Raw genomic sequence first — 25308 nt, 5'->3', positions numbered from 1 at the left:
AAATCTGCCCTTCCTGCAGGGCAGATCGGGAGAAAAGCCTGGGAGGGCAGCAGGGGCAGCCGGAGGCAATAATAATAATAACTGTGGTGTTTGTTCAGCGTGTCTCTTGGAGGAGTGAATGGCCACGTTTGTGTGTTACAGGTGTTTAGCTCCTTTGCAGTTCAGATGGCTGTTTTACGATGGCTGCTGTTCCGTTTCAGGGGACCCTGGCCTACCTGGAGATATTGCAGATTGTCCCAAAATCCCCGGGCCCCCAGGGATTCCAGGTTCAAGAGGACCAGAAGGACGCATGGGATTTCCCGGTCCAAGAGGACCCCCAGGCTTACCAGGTACTCCTTGATGGCACTTGGTCACTCCTTTGCAAATCAGCAAAAAAGAGAAAGAAAATTTTGGAGAAATAATTTCTATCATTCTCAGTCAGTCAATAGACAGTAACTCACTAGATCCAGACTCTTGTTGCATAATCCAGCATGACAATAATAATAATAATGGTATTTGTTAAGCACTTACTATGTGTCAAGCATTCATTCAATAGTATTTATTGAGCGCTTACTATGTGCAGAGCACTGTACTAAGCGCTTGGAATGAACAAGTTGGCAACAGATAGAGACAGTCCCTGCCTTTTGACGGGCTTCCGTTCTAAGTTGGGGGAGATACAAGTTAATCAGTTTGGACACAGTCCCTGTCCCATATGGGTTCACAGTCTTAATCTTCACTTTACAGCTGAAGTAACTGAGGCACAGAGAAGTGAAGTGACTTGCCCATGGTCAGCAGACAAGTGGCAGAGCTGGGATTAGAACCCAGCTCCTCCTAACTCCCTGAATCCCAGGCCCTTGCTCAATTCACTAGGCCATGCTACTTCCCTGCATGGGCGTAATCAATCAAAAATGGTATTTACTGATTGCTTACTGTGTCTGAGTGCTTACTGTGTAGATGGGGTATTATGATACAATAGAGTTGGTAGACATGATCCCTGTCCACAAGGAGCTTACTGTTTTCACCAAAGAATAAGTTGAACGGGCCCAGGCCTACTACACACCCCTGCTGTGCTCCTTTGGCAGTGGGGAATGGCTCAGTCAGGGCACCTCAGCTCTGACCCAGTCAGCCACTCCATCAGGAAGCAGTCTCAGAATCTTGATGAACTTTTCAGGGCAGTCAAATTTGCTTCGTAATTTCCAGAGCCTAGACCTGCTGATCGTATCAACTGCTTTGGTCAGGCCTTGGAAAACCGGGTAGAGGCCCTGGAGCTGTTTCCTGCACTTCTCCCACATCTGACACACAGCAAATATCATGTCTGCTTGTACCAACTGTGGTCCGAAGCCACACTGTGACTTCAGGAGTATCTGGTTGGTAATCTTAGCAAACAATCGAAGAGGATTCTGGCTAGGATCTTGACAGCAATAAAGAACAATGAGATGCCTCTAGAATTGCCTGTGAGCCCGTCACTGGGCAGGGATTGTCTCTCTCTGTTGCCGAATTGTACATTCCAAATGCTTAATACAGTGCTCTGCACATAGTAACCGTTCAATAAATACTATTGAATGAATTGCCACAGTCTGCTCTCTGTCTTTCTACTTGAAGATGGTGATGGTAGCATCTTTGATATCATGTGGCATTTCCTCAAATGGCCCCTTTGTTGAGGAAGAGTTTGTTCAAGTAACAAGAGAAATAATTATGGTATTTGTTAAGCGCTATGTGCTAAGCACAGTACTAAGCACTGGGCTAGAGATCAGATAATCGGGTTGGATATGGTCCTTGGCCCACATTAGGCTCACAGTCTAAGTAAAAGGGAGTAGGACAATTCTCATTTTACAGATGAGGAAACTGAGAATTAAGTGACTTGTCCAAGGTCATATAGTAGGCAAGTGGCAGAGCTCATATTAAGTTCTGACTTCCAGGCCTGTGCTCTTTCCACTAGGCCATGCCGCTTCCCAAGTACTTAAGCAGGGTACCCCTCTATGTTTGAAGAACTCAGCAGGTGTGCCAATAGACCCAGGAGCTTTTCCATTTTTATGGCTCTGACTGTGGTGGGGACTTTTCCAATACTTGGTGAAAAGTCCCATATTTTCCCATATAGGGAGGTTTTGTGTGGTTCTGTCTCTATCTACCATCCAAACTCCTACCACATTAATCCAAGCATTTATCCTATCCTGCTGTGATTACTATATCAGCCTCCTTGCTGAGCTCCCTGCCTCCTGTCTCTCCCCATTTCAGTCCACACTTCACTCTGCTGCCTGGATCATTTTTCTACAGATACATTCAGTCAACATTTCCCCACTCTGCAAGAATCTCTAGTGGTTGTTCATCCACCTATAAAAACAGAAAATTCCTACCATCAGCTTTAAATCACTCAAGCACCTTGACCCCTCCTGTCTTGCCTTCCAGCTCTCCTACTACAACTCAGCCCATACACTTTGCCCTTCTAATGCCAACCTACTCGCTGTACCTCGATCTCGTCTTCTCACAGCTGATCTCTTGCCCACGTCCTGCCTCTAGTCTGTAACGCCCTCCCTCTTCATATATGACAATTACGTCTCCTCCAAGAAGCCTTCCCTGACTAAGCCCTCATTTCCTCTTCTCCCACTCCCTTCTGTGATGCCCTTGCTCATGGTTTTGCTCCCTCTATTCACCTCTCCCTCAGCCCCACAGCACTTATGTACAAAGGATCATGGCCTAGTGGGAAGAGCATGGTGCTGGGAGTCAGAGGACTTGGGTTCTAATCCCCTCTTTGTTAAATGCTTGCTTTGTGACCTTGGGCTAATCACTTATCTTCTCCATATTTCAGTTCTTCTGTTCTCCCTCCTACTTAGACTGTGAGCCCCACGTGGGTCAGGGACTGTATCCAAACCAATTCACTGGCACCTACCCCAGGGCTTAGAACCATGCTTGACACATAGTAAGCATTTAACAAACATCATAAAAAATCTGCAGTTTATATCAATGCCTGTCCCTCTCCAGGCCGTACAGTCGTGGGAAGGGAATATGTCTAACAACTCTGTTATATTGTACTCTCCCAAGCACTTGGTTCAGTGGTCTTCACCCAGTAAGAACTCAATAAATATGATTACTTGACTGATCCACCACCCACAGAGAAATGTCTCATCCAAGTAGCATCATTTTCCCGTATTAGTATTGGGTTGCTCTGAACTATCTGAATAACCCTGTGTTCAAAGACTAAAATGCAAGATGGCTGCTAGATGTGCAGCTGGTCACTCACACAGAATATCCCCTTGGACCTCCTCAGCAGCAGATGCTGCCCTGCCCTATTGAATTAGAGTCTTATTTCCTTTATACAATACAGAGCTACTTACATATTCCAAGGTGGGTAGGTCATGTGACAGACAGCCACACTGGTAATGTATGAAAATTGGGAGGTTGCTAAAAAAAAAAAGAAAGAAAAATGAAAATGGCAAACACTCAAAATGATAACTGAGTTTTGCTCTCTCCCTCCATGCCTCTAGGGTCTGCTACCACAGCCACCTCCTCCCACTGACCCTCCATTTTCTCCATCTTCTACCTCTATCTCTGATTTCCAGGGTGGGCGAAAGTCAGAGTCAATTGGGTGAATCGGCATTTTTGTAATTGATATTTTCCAAGCAAAGTGTCTTCTGTGGGAGCTAACCTGATGGGGTTTCCCACTCGAATCTTTCAATGAAGATAATTGCAAACAACAGAGGGGGGTTTTCTAAGTGTTACTTCACACTATTAGAAAGGATCCTGAGACAGGGCAAGTCAGTGAAGTGTGCAAAGAGCTCAGCATACAACTCTCATTAACAAGAACTTTCTTCCTTGTCTCTAAGGAAACACCCTCAGCTGGAAAAATCTCTCACTGTTTTTTCGTGAATGGAACAAAGCCCATATTATCATATCTGGTGTAGCATTTTTCCCTGACTAGACAATCTCCATTTAAATATATGCAGCAAAAGGGCTGGCTGCTGCCTTGGCAATTTTATATGTCTAACGTAAGATGTATATTCAGAAACGGTTGGGTCAGTTTCCGGGCTAGTAATGGATGTAGGAGCTTTGCATTCTTGGTGTGTGCCATCCAGGCCTGGAATGCCCCTTTTCCAGCTGCTTGGATTTTATTCAGGTTTCACCGGACAGCTGCAAGCAGACTCTCTGAGCACTCAAGAAAGAACCATCTGAGACTGTGTGGTGACAACTGGACAAAATGGCAACCAAAACAGTCACCCAAAGAGCAGGTCATACAGAGCAAATATCAAAAACATGAAACCGCTCTACCGAATGTTTAGGGCTATTCTTTGGGCTTGAAGATAGCCTACAGTCAATAAGATTTTTCTTAGACTACAAACCCCAGGAGAGGTTCTAATCCTGGTTCTGCTACTTGTCATCTATGTGACTTTGGGCAAGTCATTTATCTTCTTTCTGTCCCAGCTACCTCATCTGTAAAATGGGGAATAGGACTGTGAGTCCCATGTAGGATATGGACTGTGTCCAACTGATTATCTTGTATCTACCCCAGCACTCAGTACAGTGTTTGGCAAATAAACACTTTAAAAAATACCAGCTTTTATTTCTGTGGGGCAGCTCAAAAGACTGATTACGCATAAACAACAGTCCTCGCCACTCTGTTTGCATATAGATATTCTTTTCCAAGTGATTTATTCTCTATTTCCCAGGCTGAATGCTATTTTTGAATCTCCCTCCTGCTATCTGTATCAACAGAGTTTATTGAGTACCTACTTCCTTGGAGCACTTAAGTTAAAGGCACTATCCCTGCCCTTAAGGAGTTTGCCATTCAGTGGGGGGAAACAGTAGATATCCAATCATTCATTCATTCAATCATATTTATTGAGCGTTTACTGTGTGCAGAGCACTGTACTAAGCACTTGAAAAGTACAATAGCTAGTACTGATTAAGTACCTACAATGTGCAGAGGGGAACGAAAAAGAAGTAAAAGACATGATTGCAAACTCCTTCGGGGCTAAGAACATCATCAGTTTGGGAAGATGGTGTCTCTTGTTTGAAACTGAGCCTCAGTCCTGATACTTCATGAATGAGAACCTGTATGGAGGAACCAATTATATTGCCAGTGTATCCTAGAGCTACTTACACTCTCCCTCCCTTGCCAGTCCCCCTGGCGCAGCATGATGCCAAGCACAAATCATTTTTATGCGCAGGACCCATATATGGCCACAGTGACTGCCAGTCTCATGCTGATGCTGTGCTCTTGTCCATATGGAGTCCAAGAGGCAGTAGCCACTGAGATCTTTGCCATCCCCATTAGCTGGTTACTTTTCACAATCCCCTGCTCTGCCTGTTGACCGCATGGAAACTTTCACCGCTGATGACGTCACCTTAACAGGCAAAACCAAGATTAGAACCCACTTTGGAAGAAGAGTGAAAAAACAGGTCTGATTTACACAAGTGAATGAATAAATAGGAAACAGATACCTTTATAGGTGCTTATGTGATTGGTGGGCCGGTGTGATTGGGAAGATGAGACTAGTCATAGAATGGGACATTTTAAGAGGGTCTGGAAGGATGTGGTTTAAGTGTTGTGGGGGGTGAGTTGAATGTTTCAAGATGAGGGGCAGGGAGGCAGAAGGGTTGCCTTGGAAATGTACAAACAGAATGAGGGTCAGACAGGAGATTAGCTGAGGAGGAGTGAAAAATGAGGTGGGAGACAGGAGAAAAGAATATATAAATTACATGGAACCTAATGCCAGAGAATTAGGGGACTTCCCCTAACTGTGAGTGCCCTTCAAGGCTCAGTTCTTGGACCCAATTATCTTCTTCTTGCCAAATTCAATGGCGTCTACTCCATCCTAATCCTCCTCTACTTCTCAGGTGCCTTTGACACTGTCGACCACCCCTTCTCCTGGAAACATTATCCAACCTTGGCTTCACTGACACTGTCCCCTCCTGGTACTTCTCCTGTCTCTTTGGCCCTTCCTTGTCACTCTCTTTTGTGAGCTTCTCTTCTGCCTCTCATCTCCTAACTGAGGGAGTCCCTTAAGACTCAGTTCTGAGTCCCCTTCTATTTTTCATCTCCACACACTGCTTTGGAGAACTCATTTGTCCCCATGGCTTCAACTACCACCTCTATTTAGACAATTCCCCAAACTATATCTCCAGGCTTGATCTCTCTCCTTCTCTTTGATCACACATTTCCTCCTGCCTCAGGATGTTCTACTTGGATGTCTCACCAACACCTCAAACTTAACATATCCAAAACAGAACTCCTGATATTTCCACCCAAACTGTGTCTTTTCCCTTACTTTCCCATCACTGTATACTGCACCACCATCCTCCCGGTCTCACAAGCCCACAACCTTCTCACTCTAGGCTTCAAGGCTCTCCATCACCTTGCCCCCTCCTACCTCTCCTCCCTTCTCTCTTTCTACTACCCACCCCACACGCTCCACTCCACTGCTGCCCACCTCCTCACCGTCCCCCGTTCTCGCCTCTCCCGCCGTCGACCCCTGGGCCACATCCCCCCACGGTCCTGGAATGCCCTCCCTCCTCACCTCCGCCAAACTAATTCTCTTCCCCTCTTCAAAACCCTACTTAAAGCTCACCTCCTCCAAGAGGCCTTCCCAGACTGAGCTCCCCTTTTCCCTCTGCTCCTTCTACCCCCCCCCCACTTCACCTCTCCGCAGCTAAACCCTCCTTTCCCCCCTTTCCCTCTGCTCCTCCCCCTCTCCCTTCCCCTCAACACTGTACTCGTCTGCTCAACTGTATATATTTTCATTACCCTATTTATTTTGTTAATGAGATATACATCACCTTGATTCTATTTATTTGCTATTGTTATAATGAGATGTTTATCCCCTTGATTCTCTTTATTGCCATTGTTCTTGTCTGTCTCCCCCAATTAGACTGTAAGCCCATCAAAGGGCAGGGACTGTCTCTATCTGTTACCGATTTGTACATTCCAAGTGCTTAGTACAGTGCTCTGCACATAGTAAGCACTCAATAAATACTATTGAATGAATGAATGAATTATCCTTGACTTATCTCTTTCATTCAACCCATATATTCAATCTGTCACCAGATCCTGTCAGTTGGATCTTCACAACATCGCTAAAAATCCACCCTTTCCTCTCCTTCGAAACTGCTACCACATTAATTCAAGCACATATTCTATCCTGTTTTGATTACTGCATCAACCTCCTCGCTGACCTCCCTTCCTCCTGTCTCTCCCTGCTCCAGTCCATACTTCACTCTGCTGCCCAGATCACTCTTCTAAAAAAAACCATTCAGTCCAGGTTTCCCCACTCCTCAAGAACCTCCAGTGGTTGTCCACACATTTCAATATCAAACAGAAACTCCTTAGCATAGGCTTTAAAACACTCAATCACCTTACCCCCTCCTATTTTACCTAATTTATTTACTACTACAACCCAGAAGATTCACTTTGCTCCTCTAATATCAGGCTATACGTGGTTCCTTGATCTCATCTATCTTGCCACTTACCCCTCATCTATATCCTGCTACTTGTCTGAAACTTCCTCCCATTTTATATCTGAAAGACCATCACTCTCCCACTTTCAAAGTTTTATTAAAGCACATCTCCTCCTAGAGGCCCACCCTGACTGAGCCCTCACTTCCTCTCCTCCTTCTCCCTTCTGTGTCACTCTTGCACTTGGATTGCATCCTTTATTTGCCACCTTCAGCCCTGCAGCACTTATGTACATATCCGTAATTTATTCATATTGATGCCTGTCTCTGCTCTAGAATATTTTTAATTGTATGTGTTACACGCTTATTATGTGTCATGTGCTGGATGAAGAACTAAGGTAATAATAATTATGATAATAGTGGTATTGTTAAGTTCTTACTATGTGACCAGCACTGTTCTAAGTGCTGGGGTAGATACAAGGTAATCAGGTTGGACACAGTCCCTGTCCCATATGGGGGCTCACAGTCTTAATCCCCATTTCTCGATGAGGTAACTGAGGCACAGAGAAGTAAAGTGATTTGCCCAAGGTCAGATAGCAGACATGTGGCAGAGTGAAGATTAGAACCCAGGTCCTCTGACTCCCAAGCCTGTGCTCTTTCCACTAGGCCACAGGTAGATACAAGCTAATTAGATTGGATACTATCCATGTCCTACATGGGGCTCACAGTCTTAATCCCCTTCTTATAAATGAGGTAAATGAGAAACAGAGTGCTTAGTTCGGTGCCTGGCACATAGCACTTAATAAATACCAAAATTGTTATTATTATTGTTACTGAGTGTCTTACCCAAGGTCATACAGCAGACAAGTGGCAAAACCAGGATTAGAACCCAAGTCCTCTGACTCCCAAGCCTGTGCTCTTTCCACTAGGCCACAGGTAGATACAAGCTAATTAGATTGGATATTGTCCATGCCCTACATGGGACTCACAGTCTTAATCCCCTTCTTACAGATGAGGTAAATGAGAAACAGAGCACGCTTAGTACAGTGCCTGGCACATAGCACTTAATAAATACCATAATTATTATTATTATTGTTATTGAGTGTCTTACCCAAGGTCATACAGCAGACAAGTGGCAGAACCAAGATTAGAACCCAAGTCCTCTGACTCTCAGTCCTGTGTTCTTCCACTTCCATGCTGGTCCTCTAAAGCAGACTGCAAGCTGCTTAGAGAAGAGACTGAAGCTCCTCGTGGGCAAAGAACGTGTCTACCAACTCTGCTATATTTTACTCTCTCGAACACTTAAGACAGTGTACTGCACGTAGCAAGCACTCAGTAAATGTGATTGATTGATTAATTAGAGAACCTAAAAGGTGATGGTCAGGGATTTCCCTTTTCTATGAGAAGCAATGGATAACCACTAAAGATCTGTGAGGGACTTTTGCTACAGTCTCTGCTCTAAAAAGAGTCATCTCTCTTCTGACTGCCACACATTCCTAAGGTCTGCCTGATGATACCCACCCTAATCCAGAAAAACCCTTTTTGCCCCGGTACTCTCAGGGATCACTTACCAAAACTCCCCATTTGTTACATAGATCAAAAAGAAATCATTCATCTAGAGATTTCCTATGGCCCTTTCTTCATCTAAAAAATGACAGGGAAGCTGATATGCAGGTTCATCTTCTCATCCTCATGAAGGGGAGGGTGTTTACAGTGGCTAATAATAACAACTCTTGGCTAAATAGGGAGTGCTGGGGTGATGAGGATGAAATTCACTTCCTGTTTTTTCTCTATGGAATGTGAGAACACCACCCCCTTCCACCTCATACACACACTCTCTCTCTCATGCCAAGTAGTTAAAAAAAAATTAGCCTCAAATAAGGTACTTGCTTCATTTCTGTTGGAGCCTGGCAAAAATCATTCAGGCCACTTTAGAAAGAAAATAAAGGTGTTAGCATACTTGGAAATGTTTTATCAGGTGGCGTGTACTACTATAAAGCAGGTATAAAATCACAGTGGTTTGTTGTATACCAGCTTGTTACTTCAACTTTGAATTTCTCAAAAAAAAAAACTGTCATTAAATTCCTAATCATCCTCACCTCGTTTTAGTGGGGCAAAAGGCTAATGAGTTAGTAATAAGGACTGTGAACCCACAATTTGCAGACTTTGCAAGCCAAGAGTCAAGGTACCTATTTTTGCATTTAATGGATCATTTTTCCTGTGGCCCGAAAATGTCCTCTTGCTCTCTTAGTGCTTTCATTACCACCCTGCTGGCCTAGTGGAAAGAGCACAGACCTGGAAGTCAGAGGACCTCAGCTCTAATTCCAGCTCTGCCACTTCTGCCTGCTATATGACCTTGGGCAAGTCACAACCTCTCTGTGCTTCAGTTCCCTCATCTGCAAAATGGAGATTCAATACCCGTGGCTCCCTCCTACTTAAGGCTGTGAGCCCCACGTAGGACTTGATTATCTTGTGTCTACCCCAGAGCTTAGTACAGTGCTTGCACATAGTAAGCTCTTAAAGACTACTACAATCATCTGCCAATCATGGGAAGATCAGTTTGTCCGAAGCACTTTGTCTAAGGAGTTATAGGAAAGACATGCAGTTTTTACTATTTTCAAAACCAAACAAATGTCAGTAGGTAACTCTTATGGTACCATATCCTTGCTGTGGGCAGGGAATGTGTCTATTATTATATTGTACTCTCCAAGTGCTTATTACAGTTCTCTACACAGAGTAAGCCCTCAACGAGTACCATTCATTGCTTGATTGATTGATTTCCTGCTCTGACTGGGAATTTCAATAGGTCCCAACACTAGGAGACTGTTGTGCTATAGTAAACATACCCTGTTGGGCTGGAGGCCCTGAACTGACAGGAGTTCATCATGGCCTACTGGAAAGAGCATTTGCCTGGGAGTCAGAGGACCTGGGTTCTAATCCTGACTCTGCAAATTGCTTGCTGTGTGGCCTTGGGTGAGTCACTTCTCTTCTTTATGCCTCAGTTTCCTCAACTGTAAAATGAGGATGAAATACCTCTTGTCCCTTCTACTTAGACTGTGAATCCAATGGGGGACAGGGACTGTATTCAACCTGATTAATTTGTATCTACCCCTGTACGTAGAACAGTGTTTGACAAATAATAATAATGATAGTATTTGTTAAGCTCTTACTGTGAGCCAAGCACTGTTCTTAGCACTGGGGTAGAAACAAGGTAATCAGGTTATCCCATGTGGGGCTCACAGTCTTAATCCCCATTTTACAGATGAGGTAACTGAGACCAAGAGGGAAGTTAAGTAGCTTGCCCCAAGGTCACACAGCTGAAAAATGGTGGAGCTGGGATTAGAACCCACATCCTCTGACTCCCAAGCCCGTGCTCCTTCCACTGAGCCACGCTGTTACTTAAAAAATACCCTAAAAACCCCCACTTCATTTAATGTCCTAATTAATGACAAGAGAAAACAATGGGCAAAGTTGGAGAAAATCTGGATTTGGATAGGAAATTAATTGAGACAGTAATTTTCACCTAGGGCATGATCACTTTGTCTTGCTTACTATATGTAAAAGGCAAGTAACCCAGTTGATGGCCAACCAACACCTTCATTGCAGGTTAGATTCTTGATGCCTACTGATGTGTGCGTTCTGAAACCCTGAGTGTTCACTCCTCATCAGGAGCTCCTCCCATTTCCTGTAACACATGCCCATCCCATCCTCACTCCAAACTCACGTTCCAGTTGATGACGATTGACCCCCATCCATGGCTTTTCCCAGCTTTACCCAAGGATTTCACTTCTCATCCAATGTCCTCCTTTCCTTGATATAACTTGGGGCCCCCAAAGAGTCACCTCTTCTCATCCTCAGTTTTAACCCAGGATACTCCTGGTTTCAGCTCTGATCAGCATTGTGTTTCAGTGATCCCTGACTGCTGATCAATCCCGTATCTAATTTAGTCCTTCGCCCAAATTCATGGTCAGCCACCTTCCTCAAGGGACTCAATATGTCCAGTCGTATTGTTCATCCATTGGCTTCTCCATTCCAGTCCTACTCCACTACTCTTCCCTAACCCCTTCAGTTCTATCTACAACATGCGAAACCGACACCTCTCACTCATAGTTCAAATTGTGCTTTGGTCTCCTCCATATTATTCACCATGCTAGACCTCGTTTCTTCACGTTAACTAAAACCGCTGTGTGTTGTGTCAGTGATTCCACTTTCCAACCTATCTGGGGCAAGGTCCTCTCCCAGACTTTTTTATCACCATGGATGGCACGACCATCCTTCCCGTCTCTCAGGCCCGCAATCTCGGTGTCATCCTTGACTCGTCTCTCTTGTTCACCCCACACATCCTTTCTGTTACCAAGACCTGCTGGTTTCACCTTTACAATATCGCCAAGATCCTCCCTTTCCTCTCCACCCAAACGGCTACCTTACTGCTACGGGCTCTCGTTATATCCCAGCTAAACTACTGTGTCAGCCTTCTCTCTGACCTCCCTTCCTCCTCTCTCGCCCCGCTCCAGTCTATTCTTCACTCTGCTGCCCGGCTCATCTTCCTGCAGAAACAATCTGGGCATGTCACTCCCCTTCTTAAACAACTCCAGTGGTTGCCTGTCGACCTCCGCTCCAAACAAAAACTCCTCACTCTAGGCTTTGAGGCTCTCCATCACCTTACCCCTTCCTACCTCTCCTCCCTTCTCTCTCTCTACCGCCCACCCCGCACGCTCCGCTCCTCTGCCGCCCACCTCCTCGCCGTCCTTCGGTCTCGCCTATCCCCCTGTCGACCCCTGGGCCACGTCCTCCCGCGGTCCCGGAACGCCCTCCCTCCTCACCTCCGCCAAACTGATTCTCTTCCCCTCTTCAAAACCCTACTTAAAACTCACCTCCTCCAAGAGGCCTTCCCAGACTGAGCTCCTCTTCTCCCTCTACTCCCTCTACCACACCCCCTTCACCTCTCCGCAGCTAAACCCTCTTTTCCCCCCTTTCCCTCTGCTCCTCCCCTCTCCCTTCCCATCCTCTCAGCACCATACTCGTCTGCTCAACTGTATATATTTGCATTTCCCTATTTATTTTGTTAATGAAATGTACATCGCCTCGATTCTATTTAGTTGCCATTGTTTTTACGAGATGTTCTTCCCCTCGACTCTATTTACTGCCATCGTTCTCGTCTGTCCGTCTCCCCCGATTAGACCGTAAGCCCGTCAAACGGCAGGGACCATCTCTATCTGTTGCCGCCTTGTTCATTCCAAGCGCGTAGTATAGTGCTCTGCACATAGTAAGTGCTCAATAAATACTATTGAATGAATGAATGAATGAAAGTGTACAACAGTATTGCCTCGTGGCAAAAGGCAGCTGAGGAACAATGTGGCTTAGTGGAGAGAGAACAAGCCTAGGAGTCAGAAGGATGTGGGTTCTAATCTCAGCTCCATTACATGTCTGCTGTGTGACCATGGTCAAATCACAACTTATCTGGGCCTCAGTACCTCATCTGTAAAATGGGGATTAAGACTGTGAGCCCCATGTGGAACAGGGACAGTGTCCAACCTGATTAACTTGAATGTACCCAAGTGCTTAGAACAGAGCTTGGCACATAGTAAATGCTTAACAAGTACCATAATAATTAGTATTGTTATTATTAAGTTGACTTTGGAATATAAGCATTAAAAGACTCCATGGTTTGGATGTCTACCTAGGACTTAAAGGTGAACCAGGGCCAGATGGCCAGAGAGGTCAAGATGGCTTTCCTGGATCGCCAGGTGCACCTGGACAAAAGGGAGACTCAGGGGAACCAGGCTGTGATGGGCCACCAGGTAAGAATATCCCATTCCCCCTAAGGAACAAGTATTTTTTATTTTTTTATCAAAGACCTGATTAGAATAACTCACCCAGTTCAATTAGAACCATTCTCCTGGATGAGCTTCTGACAAAATCACTAATCTCCAGCAGATGCAAACCTAAAAGAAGAGAAACAGGCCAGGAAACCAAATAAATCCACAAGTTTCTAGCTTGCTGTTTAGTTTCTTCCCTAGAAAAATACATGTAGTAAGTTTACCCTCAGGCAACATTTCCCCATTTCAGGAGGTCTACCTGCCAGCTATTTAAAACCCAATCAATTTGAGGATACTCACCCTAACATGGAGTCCCATTAAGAACTGTGGAAGGGCAATGTGACAGAGTTCTTTTTATGTGCCACTGTCAGCGTGGTATCACCTCCTGGACCTTCTGTTTGCAGTGCTCATTATCTTCGACATTTTTCATAAATACCATACTAGCGTTTTTCTGAAGACAAATTTAAACAGTAGAGTACCATTTTCTGAGAATACAGAAAATTATAAAAAGGGTTCCCTGGAGTATATTAGGGGAAACTGCTTTTCAGATCTATGTTGGTTTTTTTTTTTGCTTAGAAATGAAAATAACTGCACCATTACAAAGTTAAATGTTTTTCTTTGAAATATAGCTCGATTTTACCTTAGATAATTTGACACCATGAGCCTGTGCACAAGCCATTTCTTTCTGACGCTGGGCACTGTATTCCAAAAGCTTTGCTTTTTTGGACGAATGCCCCTTAACTCCCAAGAAGCAGGCGTTACAGCAAAATTGAGCATACCTGTAGAGATTCTGAAAAGAGGAAAACATAAGGCTGTGAAGCTGCCCTCTCCAGACTTCACCTTTTTGGCTTATTTAATACTGAGGATTCCTGGTGGGCTGAGCAGTATAGAGAATGGTTTCATTGAAAAGGAGGAGGAAGTAGTTTGAGAGAAAAGTCCTACATGTGAATTTCTTCTCAAATAATATCACAGTTTGGAGGATCTGAAGTCAGAAAGATGGGTGAAGTCCACTGGTGTTTTTATAGACAAGGGTGAAATGGACATCGTTACTTAAAATTTATGGATTTGTTTTGTTGTCTTTTTTCCTCTACGCAAGGTCCACCTGGCCCAACTGGAGATCCAGGATCCAGAGGGCCAAGAACTGAATACCTTAATGGATTCCTCCTGGTTCTTCATAGTCAGACAGACAAAATACCTTCTTGTCCTGATGGATTGCCCAAGTTGTGGACTGGGTACAGTCTGCTTTATATTGAAGGCCAGGAGAAAGCACATAATCAAGATCTGGGTAAGAATTTTAGATGGCAGATATTTCCATACAATTCTACTGAAGTCCCTTGTAAAGACGCAGAGTGTAAAAAACATCACCTATATATTACCTTATTAAGTTAATATTAAGTTAACATATAGGTGATGTTTTTTACACTCTGCTCTTTTTACAATTGTTAATCCCAATATTGGGAATTCCATTGTATGTCTCTAAAAACTGACATTATGATTTTTTGGCTTAGCAGCTTTTATTGCTTTTGCTTGTGTGAGATATTAAGGCAAAATATTCAAAAAAATCATGGAGATAAAGAATCTGGCCAGGATTTGAAAGGAATTTGTACAGAGGGGAGGCAGTGTGGTCTAGTGGAAGAAAGTCAAGAGACCAAGTTTCAAAACCCAGCCCCAATACTGGTCTACTGTGTGACCTCGGGCAATACTCTTAACCCCTCAGAGCCTCAGTTTCTTCATTTGTAAAATGGGGAGTAGGTAGATTATGATCCCTGTATAGGATAGGGACCATGTCCAATCTTATAACCTGGCATCTCCCCCAATGTTCAGCACCCAGCAGGTGACTAATAAATGACATAATTATTTTAAGTGTTTGGATCTCCGAGGCCTTCATGAATGTGTTTGAGAGGCAATTGTCAGACACACTAATTGCCAGCAAATAATGCACAAAAATATGTAGTTTTAAAAAAGAGGAAAACTTCAAGAAGGATGAGTGTTCAAAGGGAAAAAATGAAATTTAAACCACAGCCAGAAAACCAACCCCTTATGCCTCACCCATAAAGACTAATGAAATATTACTGAGGAAGACACACCAAGGGCCCTCAGGGCAAGGCTCAGAGCAGAAACAGCACATGGCTGTGGCCTGTAGGGGTCAGAGGGAAGAGAGAGCATTATTCCTGCAAGAGTTTTTTTCTAAGGTATTTGTTAAGCACCTACTATGTGCTAGGCACTGTACTAAATCCTGGGGTAGATACAGGCTTATCAGGTTGGACACAGTCTCTGCCCCATATGGGGCTCACAGTCTTAATTCCCATTTTATAGATGAGGTAATGGAGGCACGGAATAGTGAAGTGACTTGTCCAAGGTCACATAACAGACAAGTGGCAGAGCCGGGATAAGAGCCCAGTTCCTTCGGACTCCCAGGCCCGTACTTTATCCACTAGGTATGGACTCCAGCCAAACAACCTCCTATTGTGATGAAATGTGGGGAGTTAGCCCTTTCTCTATTGGGCAGTACAACTTCTCCTTTCCTCTCTGCAATTCTCTTGCCCACCTTCACCCGGAAATTTGATTAGGTGTTTTGAAATACAATACAGTTCCAATCAGGGATTGACAGGCCGCCTGGTAATGCAACCAGTGTCTAACAGTCTGGTAAACAAAATGGGCCTGACTTCTATTTCTAGCATCAGAGAGTAAATTTAGTCACCAGGAGGCTTTAGAGGAAAGTTGGGTAGGGTGCATCACCTCCCTGAACTATATAAATTGTTGCTGATAGACATGCCGCAAGGACCACCCGTAAGCCTTTTCCACCGAGACCTTCTGATTTTGAAAAGTTTGGTTAAAGTTTTTGGTGAATGACTGCATGGCAACTGAGTTGGAAATTTGGCTATCCCTTTCTTTCCTAGGTCTCGCGGGATCCTGTCTTCCCCTGTTCAGCACGATGCCATTTGCTTACTGCAACATCAATCACGTCTGTTTCTATGCCAGGAGAAATGATAAATCCTACTGGCTATCCAGTGCCGCTCCTCTACCCATGATGCCCCTCTCTGAAGATAAAATACAGCCGTACATTAGCCGGTGTGTGGTATGCGAGTCCCCGGCCCAGGCCTTGGCCGTTCACAGCCAAGATGAATCCATCCCTCCATGTCCGACATCATGGAGAAGCCTCTGGATAGGTTATTCTTTCCTAATGGTATGTCTGCAGCCTCTTAGTCCCACTGAAGTGCTCTGCTTCTTAAAGCCCTTTTTCAGTTCCTCTCATCCCAGATTAAAAAACAACCCTATGAAATATTGGAGAATATAGAAAGGCAGTAAGATCTGGCTCTGGAAAGCCTTTATGACCCGGGCCCACTTTTTCTGCATTGGGAACTGGCTTCAACTGCTTGTGTGATTTTACTTTAGTTGCTTTGGGGGCAATGTACAAGAAGCCTCCTTTACTTTCTGCAACTCTGGTTCTGTTTGGAGAAGGTGGGTCCTGCTTCCTCTTCTCAGCAGGGCAGACGATGTAAAAAGAAATTTAATGAGTTAGGCTTCGGCCAGATCTTTTCCTCCCTGGATGGTCTGTCCACTCGGTTATTGAGTTCTGCTCTGCTTGGGCTCCTTTCTGCTCCCTAATTTATATTCTAAAGCTGGTCTTGTCTGTTCAGCACACAGGAGCTGGAGATCAAGGAGGAGGACAGTCCCTTGTGTCCCCTGGAAGCTGCCTTGAAGACTTCCGAGCAGCCCCCTTCATTGAATGCCAAGGACGGCAGGGAACGTGTCATTTTTTTGCCAATGAATACAGCTTCTGGCTAACGACAGTGAAACCAGAATTACAGTTTTCATCAGCTCCCTCACCAAGCACCTTAAAAGATGGACAGGCACAGCGCCAAAAAATCAGCAGATGTCAGGTCTGCATGAAATACAGCTAAAAAGAGAACCCACAATGCTTGGAGAAACTTCTTGGGGAAAGAAGTGAAAGGTGCTAAAGAATTGAATAGTATTTTATCATAGCATTTCATTGAAAAATATTCCTTCTATTTAAATTTTGTGGTTCAAACAATATTGCACATCTTTTTCTTCTCCAGTCTACCTAGAGGAAGCCAGTACTGCACCGATCGATTTGGTTGGGCCTGCCCTCCTAAGTAAAACACTAGTATTATTGTTAATTAAACCATGGAGGAGGGAGGAGTTGGCTTTCTTCAAAATATATGTTAAAGCTCAGTAAAGTAAATGCGTTATGAAAGGCCATATTGCCAGTAATTTCACTGAAAAATCCATCTGTTGACTAATAAAGTCTCAGGCAATTGAAAGTAGATCCCTCCCACAATATGCTTTTGATTGAATTGTATGGGAGAAAGAAAAAACAAAACAAAAAAGCTTGGAAGATTGACTCTCGGAAGTGCCACTTACACTGGATTTTCTTATCCACTGTCTTCTTTATGCACCTACAAATAGCCAAAGAAGCCAATTACTTAACACTAACCATTTAAGGATGAACATCCAGATATGTCAAGAGCCAGCCATGGTGGCTGTTCATGGTAACACCGCATTATTATAAAACAAAATCACCGATGAACACAAAACACTAAATTGCAGTCATTCTCCTTTTATTTTTCAGAGAAAGGAAATGCCTCCTCTGGCAACCCTTTTGAAAAGTAGCAATTATGAAAAAAAAAAATTCATTCAATATGGGATTAGCTCCAAAAAGCTATTAATGAATATTAAGCCAGTGATTCACTAAAATTGACTCACCATTTCACAAACTTCCAAAGGACTATTTTCACCCAGTCAGGGGTACCGCCTGCCCTTGCTATGTTCAAGCTATTGTGCCCAGGGAACACACCATGGAAAACAAATGTACACACAGCACCTCCGCTCTCTCCCCAGGAAACACCGTTCAGCTTTCCAACGCTTCATAATGACACTCTGCTCTATATTCCTAATGGCAACTTATGAAGAAAAGTGACAGAGCCATCATTATGCACTTGGGAGAAAATGAAGGGCTTACTTAATTAAACTTAAATAAGCACATTCATTTTGGTCAAGGCCGTGCTAATGAAAAGACATGGAAAAGCTATAAATAGAATAGAGTCACTCACAGGATACACTTTATGTATTTCCCTCTAGGTTTTTATGTGGGATTATCTCATCTAACCAAACCTTTCATTCTGAAATTTTCTATTTTCTTCACAAATGCAAGCTCTATTTTGCAGGCTATTTTCATTAAAGATTCAGAACCTTTATGTTTCCAAATTTTTACAAAAGTCTAAAGAGGATTTCCTGGCACTAACTTCATCTCTGAGTATAAAGGACAGCTATCTCATGCTCTTTGCATAAACAGAACTACAGAATGGGACCTCAATCAATAGGACAGTGAACACACACACACTAACTCCTTTTGAAGGAGGACCCTCTTACCCCCAATTAGCTGAACCCTAAAGCTTTGCAAATTTCCCAAAGCCTGGAACATCTCACCTTCATATACTTTCTGAGGAACAAAACAAAACAGAAAACTGATCAACAACGTTAAGTATGATTTCATCAGCACCTTAATTCTAGAATGCTTTCTGTCTTAAAATTGAAGCAAGGAGCCACAATCCTAAGAAAAATCAGGAATAAAATGGGGATTATAAAATGCTTGAAAAACAGGGAGATCTACTATTTTTTAATGAATCTATATTCTCATAAGTTTTTATATAAGGAAAACTTCCCAACCAAAAGGATTATAATACGCTTCCTTTCAGTATAGCATTTTTGATTTAAAAGTAATTTTTGGTTTAAAGAAAAATTGACATAAATTTAGCTATTGAATGACTTTTGAAGTAGAGTTATTTCTCCTGGGATATTTTATTCACTTCATGTAAACTCAGTGTGGACAGGGAACATGTCCACTAACTCTGTTGTACTGCACTCTCCCAAGTGTTTAATATAGTGCTGTGCACATAGTAAGCACTCAATAAATACCATTGTTGATGATGGTGATGATGGTTGTTACATCTATCCCCATCACATTTTTTATTCAAAACTGGAGTGAGGATGAGAGTGAGGATATATTCTTTTAAAACTTTTCATCATAACATTTGTGCCATTGCTGACTGATTAACTGTAGGATTAGCAAGGAAATTCAAATTGGAATGTGGAGAACTGAACAGTTTTTCCAATTTTTCCCTAAGAAAATTACCTGGGTATGTTTGGTATATTAGGTATCAAGAGGTGCTTTTCCAACCCAACCAACAGTCTTTCACCAAAATAAAGCTTCTTCCCAACTCTGCACAATTTTATAATACATCCTTGTGCTTGCCATTGATACACTGGCTCTTTTCTCATGGGGAGAAATGAAAGAAACAAATACCGCTTTACCTTTGGTTGCAAAATCTCATACTGTATTTCAGCCTAATGCAGAGTCTTAACTGGGCAGACATTTTGTTTGCTTGGCCTTGTTTCTGAAACTACACTATGAACATGGCTAGAATCAACAGTCTGTTCAAATCATTTCTACGTTTACTCACACATATACACACACAGCCTTCTCCCCTCTCCACAATCTTCCAATGCAATATTACCTACACAATCTCAAAGGGGCACCTCTACATAGCAAAAATCGACTAGTATGCAGCCCTTCCTGAGCCTAAGAAGGGCTGAATTACTTTCTAGAATTGACCATTTTAAAACGATCAGCAAGACTATATTTCAAAAATCTCCCTGGTCTCTGCACAAGCTCAGGAATAATACTGTGACAAAGTTCTCTTGCTACACATCCGTGTACACTGCAATCCAAATCTTCCTTGTGTTTTATATATCAGGTGCAAAGGAAGCATTTTGCAGCATTGTTCAATGATGGTTTGGGTCAGGCTTTTCTGGGGCTGTGCCTTACGATTCTCCTGCCAAGTAACTGGCTGCCTGGAATGGTGGCAGGAAAGCATGGTAATTATTGAATGCCCACAAGGTACCTATTCCACAAATCTATGGGGCACATATTAGTGACCTTTAGGTTTACAAGACATGGATTCCTATTGACGAACACAATCAGAACTTAGATTTAAAAATATCCTTTTGTTGAAATCATTTCAGTAAACAAACACAATTGAACATTTTAATTCATTGTTCAAAAAATCAAATTTTTTCTGATCTTTTATGAGTTTTAATTACTGTGTTTTCTGTTGGACTGTTGTCTCTGAGAGGAAAAGCTATTTTCATAATCTTCAATAAAACATGACCAGCATTAATCCCTCCTCTTCCTTTATTTAATCTTAAAATATGATTTAATTGAAGTAATAATGAAATGAGAGCTTTCTCTTTCAGGGCTCTGAGTCGAGATTTCCAACCTCTAATTGCTGATGCAAAATCCATACATGTGTTAAGATAAGAGACCAAAGAAATGGGACACTTACCTGGAATTATTAGATACGTGTTCATATTTCAAAGGCAAAGGGGTAAAATGATTCCTAAGGAGCAAATCTTGTATGGATTACATTTGGAATAAGTTGTATCCGGCCAATAGCTTCCAATCTTTTGACATTCTGGTGAACAGAAGATGGTAATTTCATTTCATTAATTTACTGTGGAAAGTTCAGGAATTCCCTGCAGGAATAGTATCATGAAGTTCTGCAGGGAACTGAGGAAATCTGCATTAAAATGCACACTATGCACCAGTCCCTGCTGTGATACACTAAGTGTTCTGCATAAAGCATTTAAAAACAGTAAGGCTGGCTGCTGCTGAGGATCCTAGAAAATGCTTCAATTTTATTGCACTTAAGTATTTAAAGATTCAATGGGAAGAATGTTAACTATGCAGAGTAAATTGTACCACTTCATCCACACTGCAGTGGTAAAGTGATTAGGGCACTTTCTAGCTCGGGTTGCATGATGACAAAATTTAGCAGATGTCTTTTGCGGATATTGCTTCACCACTGTGAACACACTGTGACTGTGTTGGAGCAGTGCAGCTAGGAATATGTATAATACATATATATACACACACACACACACACACACACATATATATATATATATATATACACACCCCAATACAGGGACCATCAGCAAAACCAATTCTTTTATGTGGGTTCATTCATTTTCTCTCAAGCCAGAATGAGAAATTTATTTTTCACCAACTCTGAAACAGAGAAAGCAAAAAGATTTTAACTCTGAGTAACAGGGGAAAAAAAGAAATCTAACCTGGTGATTTGAAGATAAAACAACAGGGTGAGATATGAGACCTTTCCCAAGACAAGCTTTTGCAAGTAATTTTTAATCTGCTGGGGATGGTGAGGTCTCCCCAGAAGAAGCACTGGGTAATCAAGGCATCAGATCTTTATTTGATGGCTAGGTGAAGGGTTACATCCTGAGCAAAGAACCGATTTTGCATATACAACTCACCGCCCACCCAGCCCCCTTCCCCCTTCAGTTAAACTAGATGGCCCTCTTTCTCAGGTCCAGTTCATTCGGCATCTTGTCTCCACCTCTTCTCTTCCATCAAGCAGTGGTATTTATTGAATGCTTACTGTGCACTCCGTACTAAGTGGGAGACAGGATTACCATGGTCCAGGCTGCTACGGGCCACCCTGTCTGAATCAGGATGATGAGATTGTCACGTTGGTGGGGTGTTTCCTCCCATCCTGAAGGGATCATCTTGACTGATGAAGTGGGACAGGCTGAGTGGGGGTGATCCCACCAGATGGCTAGGGATTTAGTCAATCCCAGCAGTAAACCAGGGTGTGTGGCTGGTTTATGCTAATTGCCTGTTTGAGCTGGCTTGTCCCGATTGTCTCAGTGTTTCCAGGAGCCATCATCCTCCAAATCACCAGGAGCCTCAACCTGCCCTGGTCCCTACCCAGCGCTGGTAGGGGATGGTACAGGGGAAGCAGCGTGGCTCAGTGGAAAGAGCCTGGGCTTCGGAGTCAGAGGTCATGAGTTCGACTCCCGGCTCTGCCACTTGTCAGCTGTGTGACTGTGGGCGAGTCACTTAACTTCTCTGTGCCTCAGTTACCTCATCTGTAAAATGGGGATTAAGACTGTGAGCCCCACGTGGGACAATCTGATTCCCCTGTGTCTACCCCAGCGCTTAGAACGGTGCTCGGCGCATAGTAAGCGCTTAACAAATACCAACATTATTATTATTATTACAGTGCAGATCAGCCTGCCCTCCCACTGCCTGGCCCAAGCATAAAGTGGATTGCAAAGGCCTGACTTTCCAGACCTGCCTCCTGACCACCAAGTATGCAAAGCAGCATGGTCTGGTGCATATAGCATGGGCCTGGGAGTCAGAAGGACCTGCCACCTCTCTACTGGGTGACTTTGGGCAAGTCATTTCACTTCTCTGTGCCTCAATTCCCTCATCTGTAAAATGGGGATAAGGCTGTGCGCCCAAAATGGGACAGGGACTATGTCCAACCTAATAATAATAATTATGATATTTGTTAAGCACTTTATAAGTGCCAGGCACTGTACTAAGCACTAGGGTAGACACAAGCTAATCAGGTTGAACACAGGAAATAACATAAGTGATTTGCCCAAGGTTCAGAGCAGTGGTCATGTGGCAGAGCTGGGATTAGAACCCAGGTCCTTCTGACTCCCAGGACCTTGCTCTATCCACTAGGCCACACTGCCAGACGTAGTAGGAATCTACTTGGAGATGTGAGCTGGGAGAAGTGGTCACATTCCCATTCCAACGTGCTCACAGAATGCGAAAAGCCAAGAGAGTCTTACTCCCAACTAATTTTCTTCCAGTTTCCATGTCCTGCCTCTCTCAGCAGATGAACACGTCAGCCCTTACATTCATTCAGCTCTTGCCACCAGGACTGGCTTCAGAAAATAAGGCAGTTGGCTCGTGGCACATCAGTGGTATTTCCCGAGCCCCTGCTTTGTGAGAGTAGTAGATATGATCTCTGCCCTGAAGGATGACTAGTAGAGGCAACAGGAACTTAAATAATGCCCAATTTGGAGAAGGAAAAGCAGATACGAATGTGAATTTGTGCTTAAGCAATAGGGTATGTAGAATATGGACAGAGGTGTTCTGGTGAGTTGTGTATACCCATGGGCATAGTGGGCTCAGAAGTGCTTAAGTGGTGGGGGCGGGGGCGGGGGATGGGAGATATAACCTGAGGAGTGCTCTGCACACAATAAGTGCTCAATAAATATGATTGAATGAATGAGTGATTTTAGGAATTAATCCTGGAAGGCCTCCAGAAGGGAGACGTGCTTTCAAAAGGACTTCGAAGATGGGGAGAGCTGTCCTCTGGTGCACTCGAAGGGAGAAGCAGAGGAAGAAAAGAGGGCCAACTAGGACATAATGGGGAAGAGAATAGATGCGTAGGAGGGACAGAATTGATTGACTGCCTTATGGACAGTGATAAGGATTTCTGTTTGATGTAGAGTGGAAAGAGTAACCACTGGAGGGTGTTGAAGTGTAGGGAGATTTGCAGAACAATGTTTTAGAAAAATCAATCGTATTGATTTTTTAATGATATTTGTTCAGCACTCACTGGGTGTCAAACACTTTTCTCAGCACTGGGGTACGTACAAATTAATTAAGTTGGACAGAGTCCCTGTCCTGCATGGGGCTCACAGCCTAAATGAGAGGGAGAATAGGTATTTAATCCCCATTTTACAGATGAGGAAACAGAGTTATAGAGCCATTAAGTGACTTGCCCAAGGTCATATGGCAGTCGTGGCAGACTTGGGATTAGAACCTAGGTCCTCTGTCTCCCAGGCCTGTGCTCTTTCCACTAGGCCACATTGCTTCCTGCTGGTTCTTCTAATGCTCCAAGAGAAGTGATAACAGTATCAAGGCAAAACACCACCCTCCTTACTTGCTGCCAACCACTCAATTCAGAAGTTACATTAATTACCTCACCACAACACCTCTCTAAAAACTTTCTCCCCAAGGCAAAAGGAAAGGACACAGAGAGCAGCTGAATTGCAGGGCGAGAAGCAGAAATCTGAAAGGAATTGCTTGCCGAAGAGCACCGTCGGGCATTGGCTAATTTGCCTACAGTGAAGAGCTGGCCCTGCTTCCTTCCATACTCTTCCGAACTGTGATCCAATAACGATTCAATTGGAAAAATAATTAAACACCACAGAAAAGGCTCACCTGGAATCAAAAGGGAAGTGACCATGTCCGCATGGGGTAAGACAGATGTCCATTTGAAAACAATTCCAAACTCACGTGCTTCCTTATGGTGCACACGTTTCTAGTGTCATTTCCACTCAAACTAAATGGGTTATTACCGGCCAAAGGTTCATCTTGTTGCAATATTTGGGGATCAGCTGAAAACCATCTGTTGAGCCTGAACAGAAATGGGCAAAGAGCTGAGGGTTGTGCGCTCATGCGTGCCTCCTGATTGGCCCGTCGTTGGCTTCGGTGACAGCTGCCATCCGGGTGGGCCATCTGTGCTGCTCCTTCACTGCTGCCACCCTCCTTGCACTCTGGAGATCTGCCATCAGCCCAGCCAAGATGGCACCGGGGCCTGGAGTACAGGCGCAGGCCTGTAAAAACACCTAGTGCTCTTCAGTCATCGGGAGGGTGTGCCGTAAGGGTCCTTGGGGTTGGTTGAAGTGTGTGTCTGTTGTGTGTGTGTGTGTGTGTGTGTGTGTTGGTGTGTGAGAGAGAGAGAGAGAGAGAGAGAGAGTGTGTGTTTGTAATATGAGAGATGCTTCACTCATCTGAATAATGTAAACTTTGGTAATTTGTATATGGCATTGAGGGGCATGTCTGTGCCATGGAGGTTATGGGGCAGAAACAAAATATTTCCTCCAAGATATCCAACCCCAACATAAGTATTGAACTATGCAGATGAAACAACTGGATTTCTGCACCCTTAGAGGGCACTAACATTGACCCCATATGCCACAAAAAGGCTATGATTTCTCACCAGAGGTTGCATTATGGGAAACATAGTTTGCCATTGTGCTGATACACTGTGCTGGAGTCATCCAACCCATTAGTGACTTTCAGAAGCAACAGGAAAGACCTTCTGTTCTCCTAAAGCTGTGCAGATTTCCCCTCAAAATGAAGCTGGATCTGGGAAAGGAGGATGATTCAGAAATCAGGACTGGAGCTCTGAAGTGATATCACATAGGATGAAAATATGCTTCCATCCTTGTTTTGCTCTCTCTCATCAACTGTCAAAGGGAAAAGAAACTTAAG

At 43.7% G+C, this 25308-nt stretch overlaps 1 protein-coding gene across 3 annotated transcripts in view; it reads left to right on the top strand.

Moving 5' to 3' along the window:
- The window catches only part of COL4A4 (collagen type IV alpha 4 chain), a 123132-nt gene extending 102746 nt beyond the window's left edge, over window positions 1–20386 (top strand). For all 3 annotated transcript variants that reach the window (XM_029068969.2, XM_029068967.2, XM_029068968.2), the window contains 5 exons: window positions 201–329; window positions 13050–13166; window positions 14281–14469; window positions 16085–16371; window positions 16826–20386. In XM_029068969.2, the coding sequence (XP_028924802.1) occupies window positions 201–329; window positions 13050–13166; window positions 14281–14469; window positions 16085–16371; window positions 16826–17089 (986 nt within the window). In that variant the 3' untranslated portion in view covers window positions 17090–20386. The remainder of the gene's footprint in view (window positions 1–200; window positions 330–13049; window positions 13167–14280; window positions 14470–16084; window positions 16372–16825) is intronic.
- The last annotated feature ends 4922 nt before the right edge of the window (window positions 20387–25308 follow it).

This window comes from Ornithorhynchus anatinus, chromosome 7, assembly GCF_004115215.2.
Source record: "Ornithorhynchus anatinus isolate Pmale09 chromosome 7, mOrnAna1.pri.v4, whole genome shotgun sequence".
In the NCBI taxonomy this organism is placed as follows: Eukaryota; Metazoa; Chordata; class Mammalia; order Monotremata; family Ornithorhynchidae; genus Ornithorhynchus; species Ornithorhynchus anatinus.
This window is presented reverse-complemented; position numbering and strand designations above follow the sequence as displayed.